At 42.5% G+C, this 12,945-nt stretch overlaps 1 protein-coding gene across 2 annotated transcripts; it reads left to right on the top strand.

The window, feature by feature from the left end:
- The first annotated feature begins 163 nt into the window (after window positions 1–163).
- On the top strand, window positions 164–12,200 carry CSN7 (COP9 signalosome subunit 7). Of its 2 annotated transcripts, none has more exons than XM_089574365.1 (9): window positions 164–306; window positions 955–1,148; window positions 2,364–2,439; window positions 4,374–4,462; window positions 5,472–5,674; window positions 7,755–7,860; window positions 8,970–9,066; window positions 11,667–11,746; window positions 12,075–12,200. In XM_089574365.1, the coding sequence occupies exons 2-9, from the start codon at window positions 975–977 to the stop codon at window positions 12,162–12,164; spliced, it is 915 nt and encodes a 304-aa protein (XP_089430491.1). In that variant the 5' UTR covers window positions 164–306; window positions 955–974; the 3' UTR covers window positions 12,165–12,200. The 2 variants fall into 2 exon arrangements, with proteins under 2 accessions (XP_089430491.1, XP_089430492.1); XM_089574366.1 differs by having other exon boundaries at window positions 8,970–9,091; window positions 12,075–12,164.
- The last annotated feature ends 745 nt before the right edge of the window (window positions 12,201–12,945 follow it).

Genomic DNA, 12,945 nt, shown 5'->3' with positions numbered 1-12,945 from the left:
ATCGACGCAGTGCAGTAGCAGCATCATATCGTAAAAGTCATGTTACTTGTGTATCTAAAAACTCAAAATTGCTTTATAAATTTTTAACTTAATACCTCGTAGCTTATTTTAGACTAAATACTCGTTTTATTTCACAAATATTTATTTTCGAATTACGAAACTCGTTAGGATTGACTTTCGGTGGCCGGTTCCGTTCGTTCTGTTTTTCTGGGTTGAATAGACTAGAAGCAGTGTACTTGAAGAGTGCATTGAGTCTTTTTAAGCTGTTTTTGCAGCGCTAACTTTTCTTATTGAAACATATTTATTGTAAGTATACTTGTTCTTTGCAAGTGCTCTTATTGGGGGTATGCCTGCGCCATCGTGGCTGTCCCAATGCGTGTTCGTACCGTGTCGAGCACTCTCCAGAAAATTTACCAATTTGTCGCAATTAGATAGGCATTTTTCGTTTATTTTACTTTGTTTACAAGTGATTTGATTACGTTAGATAAATTGTAACCCGTATTCACCTTGAGGAAGCTCGCGGAGCATGTGCAAACTGTCTTGTTTAAGTCCGTTCGCGAGGAACTTGTGCTCAGCAGGTTTGTGTTTGTGGTTCTGGAGAAGGACCGTGGCATGAGGTTTTCAATTTTTCGTTCCCAGTTCTCGTGGCGGCTTTGCTTTTTGTGCTTGCGTAGTTGTGCATGTCGGTTCCTTTTGCTGAGAAATATCGGGACCGGGTTGAGGTATCCGTCTTGTCGGTCCAATCCTTCGATGATGCACTGGCGGCATGTGACAGATCAGACCTTCCGAACTTTCCACGTGTTCGAGCCTCTGTGTGCCGGCAGTACTGAACTTTGCTGGCAAGTTATGTTGTGCTGCTTTACTAAACATGGTGTGCGGTGACGGCGCACGTTACTGAGAAGCCTGCAAGCTATGTTTCTGTTCGACACGAAGCGGCTTGATTGCACCCCGCAGGGTAGTGAGATCTGGTAACCATGGCTGAGAACAAGACAGCCACCACGGTGATGCAGTCCTCTCAGCTGGAGCAGTACCTTCTCTTGGCCAAGACGGCGAAAGGTGCCGCAGCCGCCGAACTTATCAAGCAGGTCACAGAAGCCCCTGGCGTTCATGTGTTTGGCGAGCTACTCGACATGCCAAACATTCAGGAGGTGAGCCGAATGATGAGGTTTCTGCCATCTGCGTTCATGTATTGCTGTGATGTGTAAGCACACATTTCCCATTCAGGGGAAAAATCTCCATCCTTTTGCTGCTTGTGGCAGTCCTTGGGTGAATAAATGCAGTGACCTGAACAGTATTGCAAAAGATGAATGACGGGGCTGAAATATTTGAACTTTTAAATCTCTAGAAGCATCCAGAAATCTAAATTAATACCCGCTGTCTTACTCATACCTGTAGATGCTTTGCACACGTGTCGCACAGCATTTGGAATATGTGCTTGCACATAATGGCAAACATGGCAAACATGAGATTGTTGTTATTTAGGTAATGTGTTTTGTTTTGTTGCCCTGCTGTGCAGTGTTACGCACAAAAGAGTAAGATAAAGAGGAAGAATGCCGAGAAGCATGGAATACCAATATCTTACGTTAAGTACATCTTCCAAAACAGTGGAACCTTGCATTTATGTTGTCATTAATCTGTGAGTCTTGTCATATGCTGCATCACTGCCTTCACAAACCCCTCCTTTCATGGTTATCTTCAGCTAACGTTAGAGCCAGCACTCTGCACTGATGCCATCACGATTTCTGTGCACATACAGGGTCTTTCAGCTTTGGCTGGAAGATTTTCAAAAATTCTTCTGTGCACATTTGCTCCCTATTTGCTCAGATATTGGGCACGAAATAACATATCTTGGTCTGTTTTGCTTGAGAAGCAATTTAACACCTGCAGCTGTCTGGATTGTGTGGAATCATTCAGAAACTGCTGTATACTGCAACTCCCATGTGTAAAAGGAACCAAGTGGAGAGTTTTGAATGTGGCGCCACCTGCTGGCATCAACATGCAACTTGCGCAGCCACTGAGTCATGTGCTGTTTGTGTCGGCTCCTCCTTTGCCTGACAGGTGGAGCCACATGGTAAAGCAAATCTCAGGAACTTCCCTGTCGTTGGCATTTTCTCTTTTAAATTTGGGTGGGTCTCATGTACTTTGCAGAAAGTGTTGGTTCAGCTCATACTTATGATACACCTGAAACTTCATAGCCTTAACTAACCCTTTCGTGTATATACAGTCTGTTGTAACCAAAAAACTACCATACTCTTCTGTTGGCCATTGGCAGTGTTATCCATGTGGGCCATGCAGTGGGTGTTCTTTCTTCTCACATTAGCAAGTAGGCTTCATGTTAAGAACTGTTTCCATGTTCTTTTCAGCTGGCAAATGGTCCCCACAGCAGCTACCTAAACCTTCTCAACTTGTTTGCATTCGGGACCTATGCAACATACCATGGTGAGAGAAAGCCTTCCTTTTCTTTCAGCTGTTGACTACTTATTTTCATGTTTCATTCGGAACAAATGCATGCGGCCTTTTCAGAATAGTTTGGTCTGGCGCTGCATTGCTTGTTCTGCTCAGTGCTGCTACCTAGTACAGGAATTGTACACAGGATTGTTTGGCGTGAGATCAGTTTAGCTGCGCCTGTTCTCTTGCTTTGTTAAGAATCGGGAACTGACAGCGGTTCCAGGTGGTAGTTCCATATGTGTCATCACCAATGTTGTAGGCGTTACCGAAAAAAAGTAACTAAATATGTTACTCGTTACACTACAAAAAAAAAAACGCGTTACCGCCCTACGTTACCTACAAACAAAGGTAACGTGCTAGCGTTACCGTTACCGAAAAAAAGTATCGCACGTTACTTTGCCATTACTCCATGGCCATAAATTTTAATCAGTGCGCCTTCGCTGTAAGAACTCAAGATAATAATTTTATCAAGCTCATAATTCATATAATTCAAACTTCACAAAGAAAACAAAGCTGAACTCAACAAATTTACAGCAATTCTAGTGTGCTTCTGCTTACGAAATTACGCAGAAATTGTGTAGCAATAAAGAAATGCTTAAATGTCATAGTTCCGGAAAAAATATATTTGCGCACATAAACAATTTTTTTTACTTCAACCTGCATATTTATCGCAAAAATGCGAGTGTTTACGTCAAGGTGTTCAAGTTCAGCTTTGCTCGCTTAGGAACTCAATAACCGGAAACGTAGCCGCAGTTGCAGATAGAAAAAGCCGGTTGACTGCAATCCCCTTTTCTGTGCTGTACCATTGTACTCTTTCGACGACTCTCTTGGGGCCATCTTGAAGTAAACTGGCGACATTCCTGAGTTTACTCAGAATAGGGAACTGCTTCCACAAAGAATGCGAGAGTGTCGCCTGGAGACGAGACGTTTTGGTTGGAAAACAAGCTTACGCAGAAACTGACTTACATATTTCTACAAATGATCCATTGGTGGCTCGGCATGCGTCCACTCTTTAGAGAGTTGTGTGTGTGAGTGGTTTGGGGGTGAAGATAAGCGTGTCAGTGCGTGTTCGTGCTTTTTTTTTTAGTTGAGTGCGTCGTCAAGAGCTGCTGCTTTTTGGCATGCATGCGAGCCGCAACAAGGGTCGTCGAGAACACCGGTAGATTTTGTTTATTTGCAACATCATTTTCGGCGTTTATTTTTTTGAAAAAGAGGCGGAGGGGAACAATTGAAATAAAAAGTAACTAGTAACGTGACACCTCACGTTACCGAAAAATGTTAACGTAAGTATGTTACCCGTTACAGTTCCGAAATGGTAACGAGTACGTTACTAAGTTACCGCAAAAAGTAACGCGTTACCGGTAACGCCGTTCCTTGTAACGCGTTACCGACAACACTGGTCATCACCAAAATGGTGACTGGCCCTTATGGCTGAAAATTATGTTGGTCTATTGAGCTGAGGGGCTTTGGGCTTTGTTTAATACATTGAATATTTCTTCAGGACACAAAAACAACAAAATTATATGAAGGAGTGCAGGTTTGCTGAATGAATAAAGTTCAACCAAAGCCTAGTAGTCACTGTAGCCTGTGGACTGTAATGTTGAGGCAGTTAGTCTTTTTGGTGTGTTGCTATCTCATGTCTGCAGTCACTTGTCAGAGACAGAGCGAGAGTAGATGTAGTAAAACTTGTCTTTCTTGTGTGGCTGTTGTGAAAAGACATTGTATTCAGGACCTGTGTGCTTATGCATAGCAGTAGCTTGTTTTCCATAGCCGGTAGGCTACACCTTTAGTGCCCGACCCCCATTTTTTTTTCCTTTAAAACCAAGTTTTGAATTTTTGCTTTTTCATATTTTTTTGTGTGCCTGTAGCTTTCCAGTGTCCTGTGCTTTTTTTATGCAAGTAAGCTATTTGTTTCCTTCACGCAGAAAACAAGGCTCAATTCCCACCACTAACACCAGCTATGATTACGAAATTGAGGCATCTCACCATTGTTTCGTTAGCAACAAAAACAAAGGTAAGCTGTATTTTCTACTGCATTTCAGCGCCCGACTCGCGGCAGATAATGTGGGGGCATATGTGACGGCAGTTTTGCTACAGTAATGCAGCAGAAGCTCGAGGCAGTGTTGATTGCGAAGGGCAATGAATACTTTGTGGTGCCCATGGGCAGCCAGGCAAACAGAGTGGCTTATCATGCAAGCTCACAGGCCTTTGATGTGCTATTGACTTCCTAGTGTCAGTGACAGGAACTGGTCGATCTCCGAGCTTGTCGTTTATCCCCAATTGCCATGGAAGTTGGTAGATGTCATCCGGTGTATCAGGTAACCCTGTTTGAAAAGTGTTGCACTTTTGAGCAAATTGCCTGCCGTTTAATCAGCCTGAAAACTGTCCTTAGATGGATTCGCTATTGGCAATTTGTGGGAAGTACGTACATGCACATATAAATAAAACCATAGTGGTGCCTGGTTTCATCACTTCTGTTGGCAATCCTTTGAGAAGACAATTGACAGACGATTACGATAGTAAAGTGAAATTTGAGCACACCTCTTCACACAGCAGCTGCCACTGATGGTAGGGGCCGTGTTACACTGCTAGCCGCCCTCCGGGATCTTCCCGTGGCAGCTACCTCCCGGTTGTCCATTCCTCCTCTCTCGCTGTTGTGGCAGGTGGCACCTGTCTCAGGCTGGGTAGCCACCGATGCCGAATAACATGGAGAACGCAGGTGTGGGTTGAAGATCTGCACTCTAAAAGGCCTTTTTTTAATACGGAAAAGCTCCATCGGTAGTATGTGTGGTAAAGTCTTAATGTAATGTCTGTATCGTTCCTTCTGACAGTGTGTATGCTGTGCTTGTTAAAAATGTGCAAAATGCATCTTTTTCTTCACGTGGCTTCCAAAAATTTCGACTACAGCCACCTAGGAATGCGTTTGTAGCACTGTGCCAAAAGTGGTGTCATGTCAAAAAAAAAAAAATCCTTGTGCATCCAATATTTCTTTCCTTTTTTTTCCCTGTTTTCCTGCCATCTAGTGCATTCCATACTCTACCTTGCTAAAAGAGCTTGACATGAAGAACCTACGAGAATTGGAAGATCTGATCATTGAGGTGATATACGCTGATGTGGTGCGAGGGAAGTTGGACCAGAAGAACAATCAGCTGGAAGTAGACTACACCATTGGCCGGGACATCCGTCCGGAAGACATCAGCACCATAATCAAGGTGCTCCAGGAATGGTGAGGGATCCTGACACAGTACTTCACGCATTTGCCTTTGCTTTGACGTCGCTTCATAGAGCTGCACCACAGCACGGTAGAAACAACCAATAAGAATGAGAAACATGGGCAAGCACTTTCCTTTGTTCCTCACTCCCATTTGTCGTTTCTCTCGCGCTGTAAACCTCTAAATGCGCTTTGTCATCTAGACCAAACTGCAGCCGTTGGGTGTCAGTAGCTTTTTGGTGTTCTTTTAAAAACTATTGCTTGTCTATTTTATTCCTGAGAGCCAGTCTTGAGTGTCGTTCTTGGTTTTTCTTTGCAAGGTCTGCGCGCATTGCAGCTGACACCATGGCATTCACCTGTAGGATCTGGCATAACCATCACCTGTAGTTTTGGCAATTTGCACGTATTGCTGTCACTGTTTCTGGAAACTGCCCTTTGAAGCAGTACTTCATGTGCTATCTTAAGGGGGGACACTGGTCTTAGACCTATTTTCCTTACTTTTAGTCCAATCCTAATGAAACTGTACCACCTTGCTTAATTTTTTATACTGATTTTAGCAATGAAATTACCTTTCACATAAATTAGTCGGTTCGCAAGATAATTAATTTTAATTAGCCATTAATTAGTACCTCGGTGCAAAAAAAACTGCTCAATAAAAAATTATTTTTAATCCATGGCTACATAGTATGGTGATTAAAGAGTGCAATAACCAAAACCATTTTTACTTATTACCCTCATTAGTAATTTTACAGCACTTGGAATATCAACGTTCAAGGTGTGAATGTAATGCATCGATAAACTTTGCGAAATTATAAATTTTTGAAGTGTGATTTAACAAATCTGCTTCGATTATTGCATACACTGTGCCTTCAGCTTCCCTTAGCAAACAATATGACATGTCTATCTGTCCTAGATGTTGAGATATTGACATACTAAGACAGCCAGATGTCCAAAATTTTCATGCCATTAAATTGTCTGCTCCAGCATAAATTCAGCCCACACGATGATCTGAATTTAATATTATGGTCAAAATGCTGGTTTCTTAAGGGAAAAAATGGGTACGGTTGGAAAATAATAGCTGCAGATTCCACAAATCTCATTTTTTGAAAATCGATTTTTTGGTCATTTTTTGGTCTCAAGGACCAGTGTCCCCCCTTAAAAAAAAAAAAAGAAAATGAAAACTCTTAAGCATTTTGCTCTCCTTCAGAGTGAGGATCATTAAGGATAGCTGTGAAATTAAAGCAAATTTTAAAATTTTTGAAGATCTCTGTGTTCTATATGTTTGGAAGATAGTACTTGATTCTGTCTGCAGTTTTGGTCAGGTTGAACTTTTGGCAGCCGTACAGTATTCAGCGGAAGTGCCAGCGCAGCGAAGTGGCGCTAGGTATTAATTAGTATGAACATTCATGGCCTGCTAGATAATAATGTGGTTATACTTGACACACTTGACACTTCAGCATGAAGAGTACCACTGAAACATGGGGCAAATCATGACTATTCAAGACAAGTCATTGCCAGGTGGTGGCTAGCAACATTTTGCCAGCATATACTGTTCAATTGCTTCCTTTCCTTACCTCTGACAGCCGTGGTTTAGTAGAAATGCTGTTGGCCTGAAAAGTAAATGAACTATGAAAGGCGCTTCCACTTTTTATTTGAGGAGAGCTGTACGCTAGACAGCTGTGCAAGAGATGCTGAGAACAACAAGCGTGGTCTACCATGCTTAGAAATAATTTTGAATCTGCTTCTGGGGTCCATCTACTTTTCGTGACAATAGTACAAGCTCACCCCTTGAAGAGGTAAACTCACTGTTATAAGACAACGTTGCGTATGATTTGAGGAAAACACTGTATTCAGAACAGTGGACTGGCATTGATTTCATCATGAGGTGCATCTAAGTGTTTTTTTATTAATGAGAAGCAAGCTTGTGAGGGTTAGAGTTTCATTTCTGCATGGCTTTCCGGCGTGCACAAAACCTGCAGCCCTGGGAAATTTAGATTATGAACTGTCTACTCTGCAGTGAATGCTCGTGAGATCGGAAATTTTGTCATGATTTTCTGATGTATTCTTTGATGTGTTTGCTTTGTTGTCGCTTCAGGTGCACAAGTTGTGAGACGGTACTCAACAGCATTGAGTGCCAGATTGCCCGTGCTAATGCCATGAAGGATTCACACATGAAAATGAAGCAGCACATAGACAATGAGGTGACGTGTTCTGTGCATGCTCTTTCTTATTGCATTACTTTTTTTTTTTATATCGTTGCTAACATCATAAAAAATAAATTCAGTGAGCTTTTGACATTTTCTCATCTCAGTCCCGGTTATTTGTAGTCATGTTGAAAGTAGAGATTTTTTCAATTAAAGGATGCAGTCTGTCTTGTTTCTAAGCATTTCTAACTATAGGGCATTTTTAAGATTATTTGAGGTTTAAAGGGATGTGTGGACAGGTATGTAGCAATATGTTGAGTGGTGTCCTTACAAATGCAGAACAGAGGCATGACTGGATTGTGTGTATCCATTCAGCCTTCCAAAAGTTCAGATTAAAAGAAAAGGACAGGAGTATACAGCCACTTTTTAGTAAATTTAGAATGAAACAAGTGTATTTGAAGAGGACTGCATAAGGCAATGTCTGTTGAGTTTTCTGGAGGAAAAATAATCTCGCAGATCTTACACAGCATGTGTGGTCATACATTCTGTTGGCAATTTCGTTGTCGTTGGGAGTCCTTTTTTTCACTCAAGAAATATGCCTAAAGTTTGGTAATGACTCTTTCATAGCCGTCATGCACCAGATAGGCTTTTTTTTTTCTGGCATTGTGCGAGCACGGAGCTGAACAGTGGTCCCTAAACTCTTTGCCTTTATGGGAGTTTAGCTTTACAAAGTTTACTGTAGCACTGTTGTGCATTGTACTGTATGTATGCAGTTGGCAATATCGCAGGATTTGATTTACAGCTTGGCAAATGAAGTACTACACAATTTTTGCATCTAACTAGCACATTTGAAGGAGTATCTCAACTTTCTGTAAGCTGGCCCCTATATGGCACATTGCCTTCCACTGTAGGCGTTTACTGTTCCCTTGAACGGCCTTCATTTGTATCCACATGCTCCGAGCAGTTCAAGCTGACACTTGAAGAACCCTTCTGGGTAGCTTGTAGAATATGTGAACACCCTGCGGGAATGCTTTATTTCCACCTTTCTGTTTTTACTAACAGCTGCATAGTCTATCATGGCAAACTGCCTTGTATCATTGTTTTATTATTTCTTGTGTGCCGCATGACACGAAGCAAGCTGATGTCTCGCTCGAATTATTATTTAGGTGGCGAACATAAAGAAGAACCTGAAGGTGCAGTCACAAGACGTGGATGACCAGATGGGCGCTGATGGTCGAGATGAGAGCCACATGGACAAGCCAGGCAAGAAGGCGTCCAAGGGCAAACTGTGCGTGTCACATTGCTGGGGCTTGTGGCCACTGTCTCGATTGTTCTGTGGTGCATGCAGGCAGTTTATTCTGCTTAATCCATTACTCTCAGTTTACCTTCTGTTACTGCTTGCATGAATTTGTCGTACTGTGTACTGTCAGCATCAAACGCAAGCAAGACAACGGAAACGCAAACATCAAAATGAGAAGGTCTCAGTTGAGAGGGACTGAATACTTGCGCAGCTGATTTTTATTGCGAAGATGTGGTGACTGCTCTCTGAAAGGATCAGCGAACCCTGCCTGTATTTCCTCTCTAGGAACTACCGTATATTGCCAATTATAAGTCGACCCCCCAACTCGCGACCCTCTTTGGGGAAAAGAAAGTTAGACTCCGAATTTAGGTCGATGCTGCCACAGCCTGTGGTCCTAGCTCGCCGAAAAAGTTTTTCAGAAGGCCGAGTCATAAAGAAACATTTATTCGTTCATGAGACATCTCTGACGCGTCGTCGCTTGTGAGGACACAGTCGCGATCATCATCTTATGAGCCACTGCTGCCGCTGGTCGTTGGAAGCGGTACCGAGATGCCGCACATGGAAAAAGCCGCAGAGACTATGTCTGTTGGTAGTCCGTACCAGGCATCGTGGACCCATTTCGCCACTTCGCCCAAAGAAGCTCGCTTCAGCCGCCCTTTCGGTTTTCTTGCTGGAGCCGCTTGTAGAATGCACCAATGCGGTTTTTGAATGGCTTGTTCAGCGCCACATCCAGTAGCTGAAGAATAGGTGTCAATTCGCCCGGAATGATGACCAGGTCGCATCCCGCATCCACTACCGCTTTTTTCACACGGTCGGTTATGTGGCCGCGGAAAGAGTCCAGAATGAGCATGCTACGGGGCTTCAGCAGTACCCCTGAATGCCTGCACCACACGAGACGATACCATTCGAGGACCATTTCATCATTAAAAAATCCTTTCTCACCCGCACGATGACTTTTGGAGGGAATTCCGCATATACGTAGACTCCGCTTATAAGTCTACCCCCCAACTTTGGAAGGACATTTAAAAAAAAAAACTTAGACTTATGCGCGACAATATACGGTAATATTTTTGCGCTTGTTCTCCTATCTAACTTTTCTGGCTAGGTTTCGTTTGTCGCTGGTGGTGCACATTCGTTAATAGTCCCTTGTGATACTTTGGTGCAACCTGCACTGTATCTTCACTTTCAACGGCACATACCCATGTGCTAGAGGGCAGTATGCTCAGAATACAAAAATTTACTACATGCCTTGCCATTGATCATGCGATTATTGCTGCCTTTTAATGTGGAATTTTTTACATAAATACCTAATATGCCAAGAAAATTTAATTGTGAATTGTGGGGTTTAACTTCCTAAACTTGACACCTGGGCCATGATGGACGCCGTGTTGCAGGGATCTGTATTAGTTTAGACAACCTTTGGTTCTTAAATGTTCGCTGACATTGCATAGCACACAGGCGTTTTTGTATTTTGCCTGCATCAAAATATGGCCGCCGCGGCCGGGATCTGGCCATCTCTTTTGGATCGAGTGTTTTTAAGAACCTGTGAAGTCATTTGATGTGCTGAAGCACATGAACCTTGACTTCAGAATTGTGCAGCTCAAAAAGACTTTCTGCTGCAAGTGCAGCTTCATAAGACAGTTTTAGCAGAATGTTTCATTGGTCCATTCCGCTTACGTAGACCCACTCAGCACGAGAGGAGCGGAGGCACACAGAAAATTTTTAGCTAACAGTTCCTCTAGCAAGGCTTAAAGCAAATTTTGTTTGTGGCACCATTGGGTGCTGACACACAGAATCTGGTTGACAAAACAGAATCAAAATTTAGCTCTTTCTCTATGATATCAGTTTATTCTTGTGTTTCTGGCACTTTATTCATGTTACGAATGTGTTCAGTTGAAGGATACTGGATAATATGAGCTGAAAAATTAAAATGTCTCTTACTTAGCGTAGGAGTTGTCCGAATCCACCCAGTCTTATCACCATGCTGCATTTGGGCGAGTGGTGTCATCCAGCAGCCATTTCAATGCTTTTCCTGTTTTCCATGCTGTGCACAGCAATAACTGAGTGTCCTACAGTGCCTGTTCTTTCTCTCGTAACTAAAACTGAGAGAAATCTAATATCTCTTGGCATTTTGTTTGTAGTGAATCAACACGAGCCCCTTTGCATGACTGTGTATAGTGATTTTTTTAGCCAAATTAACTGAAACGTGCCTGAAGCCAGTGACTTGGTTTCTCGAATTTGGCTTGCTTCCTAATGAAAGTGGCCAGTTAGGATGTTTATATGGCTTTTCAGTGTGGTTCTCCATAGCATGGAGTGTTGGAAATTGTGCACAGAGTGTGGAGGCTTTTACAAACTACAGTAATATCAGAGTATCTATAATATGTAATAGCACCATAATATTAAATTTTAACCCATGACAGAATGCCACCTATGCACAGAATTAGTGTGCACACATGCTAGCAATTAAACTAAGAGTAGTGTGTATACATGTGTACATTCATGCTAGCTTCTCATGAAAGCGGGAACTAAGGAACCTGTCAGTCATTTCTGCTGCCTTGCCCAGGGTACCCCATCAGAGTAGAAGATGAGAGTGGCTGCGAAAACGCCTGGGCTTTAAAGACTGACCTGCTTGACTTGAAACAGGTGAGGTTCTTTTTTTCAAATGGTTTCAGTGTTCTGCAGAAAAGTGTTTGTCACTGACATTCAGTGGTATCATGTTCATACATTGCATTTCCTAGTAGTAGTCGAGCTGTTGCCATGCAGAACCAAAGCATGCATAGAGTATGCAATGTAAAATGTTTTTTCTTTGCAAATTTAGTGTTGGAATTAGTAATTTTTAGCTTGCTTATGGTGTGGGAAAATAGCAAAGATACCTTTTGCATGAAACTGCGAAGCTTCATTTTTGCTTGCATACTGTCTAGGTTGAATGAAGTGACTTATGCATTGTCACTTCCCATCTTTTTTATTATAGATGGAGAAGTGGCCAAGAGAAGTTCACCAAAGGCTTTCCCAACAACACTGTATAAACTGTAAAATAAAAAAAATTTGGAGATCACTTTGAGCTATGGCCAAAAATGTGATAATGGAGTATACCTTACTCATGACTCTATCCCTTAATCTGTTGTCGCTGACATTGCATTTATATGCTACTCTGCCTGCACACTTATGCTTCCCTCATGCCCTGTGTACGAGCAAAGTTAATCCCAGTATGTTAGCATGCTAGGAATACAGAACTGCCATATTTATACTAATGTAACGAGTGTTTTCGTTACCGAAAACAGAAGTGAAAAGCCACCCTTTGTTCGATAATTCAATATTTTGCAGAGACAAAGATGCACTGTGCCTTATGGCTGTATGCCTTTACTCTCATATTGATTGGTGCGTTGTATAGGTTGGCTCCTAAATTCAGCAAACTGGAAAAGAGAAAAAAAGCTGCAGTGTCTGTCAGGTTGACCAGCTAAGCACCGCGCCGCTAGTATTCAACTAAGGTGACCGGCACTGCATGTTACATATCGGAGGGGCGGCAGCACAGCGAGAACCTTCTTACCGTAATTGATGCACCTTTGTCACGACGAAAGTGCGATAGAACACGAGAGACGTAAAGGCATTTGCTTTGTTCTAATGAAGTTCGACAGACGCCCTCAAAGTTTGCAATACCGCTGGTGTAGCTCACTAATTTTGCTCCGGGTGCACAGAAACCTTTCCATTGCGGTTGCAAGCAAAAAGGCGCTCGCTGCTTTCTTAAGTAAAGTGTCAGACTCACTTTCTGGCGACACTGATGTCGTGTGCTGTCGCTATTTTTCGACAGCCCATTTAAGTGGTGTCAAGAATGATCACCAATG

This window comes from Amblyomma mixtum, chromosome 2 (assembly GCF_055824585.1).
Source record: "Amblyomma mixtum isolate Tamu chromosome 2, ASM5582458v1, whole genome shotgun sequence".
Lineage (NCBI taxonomy): Eukaryota > Metazoa > Arthropoda > Arachnida > Ixodida > Ixodidae > Amblyomma > Amblyomma mixtum.
The sequence above is the reverse complement of the archived record's forward strand: the minus strand, read 5'-3'. Positions and strand labels throughout refer to the sequence as shown.

What these genes read in the sequence shown, in the direction of transcription:
- CSN7 (XM_089574365.1), top strand. Translation starts at nt 975, where the DNA reads ATGGCTGAGAACAAGACAGCCACCACGGTGATGCAGTCCTCTCAGCTG. An exon ending in AGCAGCACATAGACAATGAG is followed by an intron (nt 7,861 to 8,969) that starts GTGACGTGTTCT and finishes ATTATTATTTAG; the next exon opens with GTGGCGAACATAAAGAAGAA. An exon ending in GAGCCACATGGACAAGCCAG is followed by an intron (nt 9,067 to 11,666) that starts GCAAGAAGGCGT and finishes TGCCTTGCCCAG; the next exon opens with GGTACCCCATCAGAGTAGAA.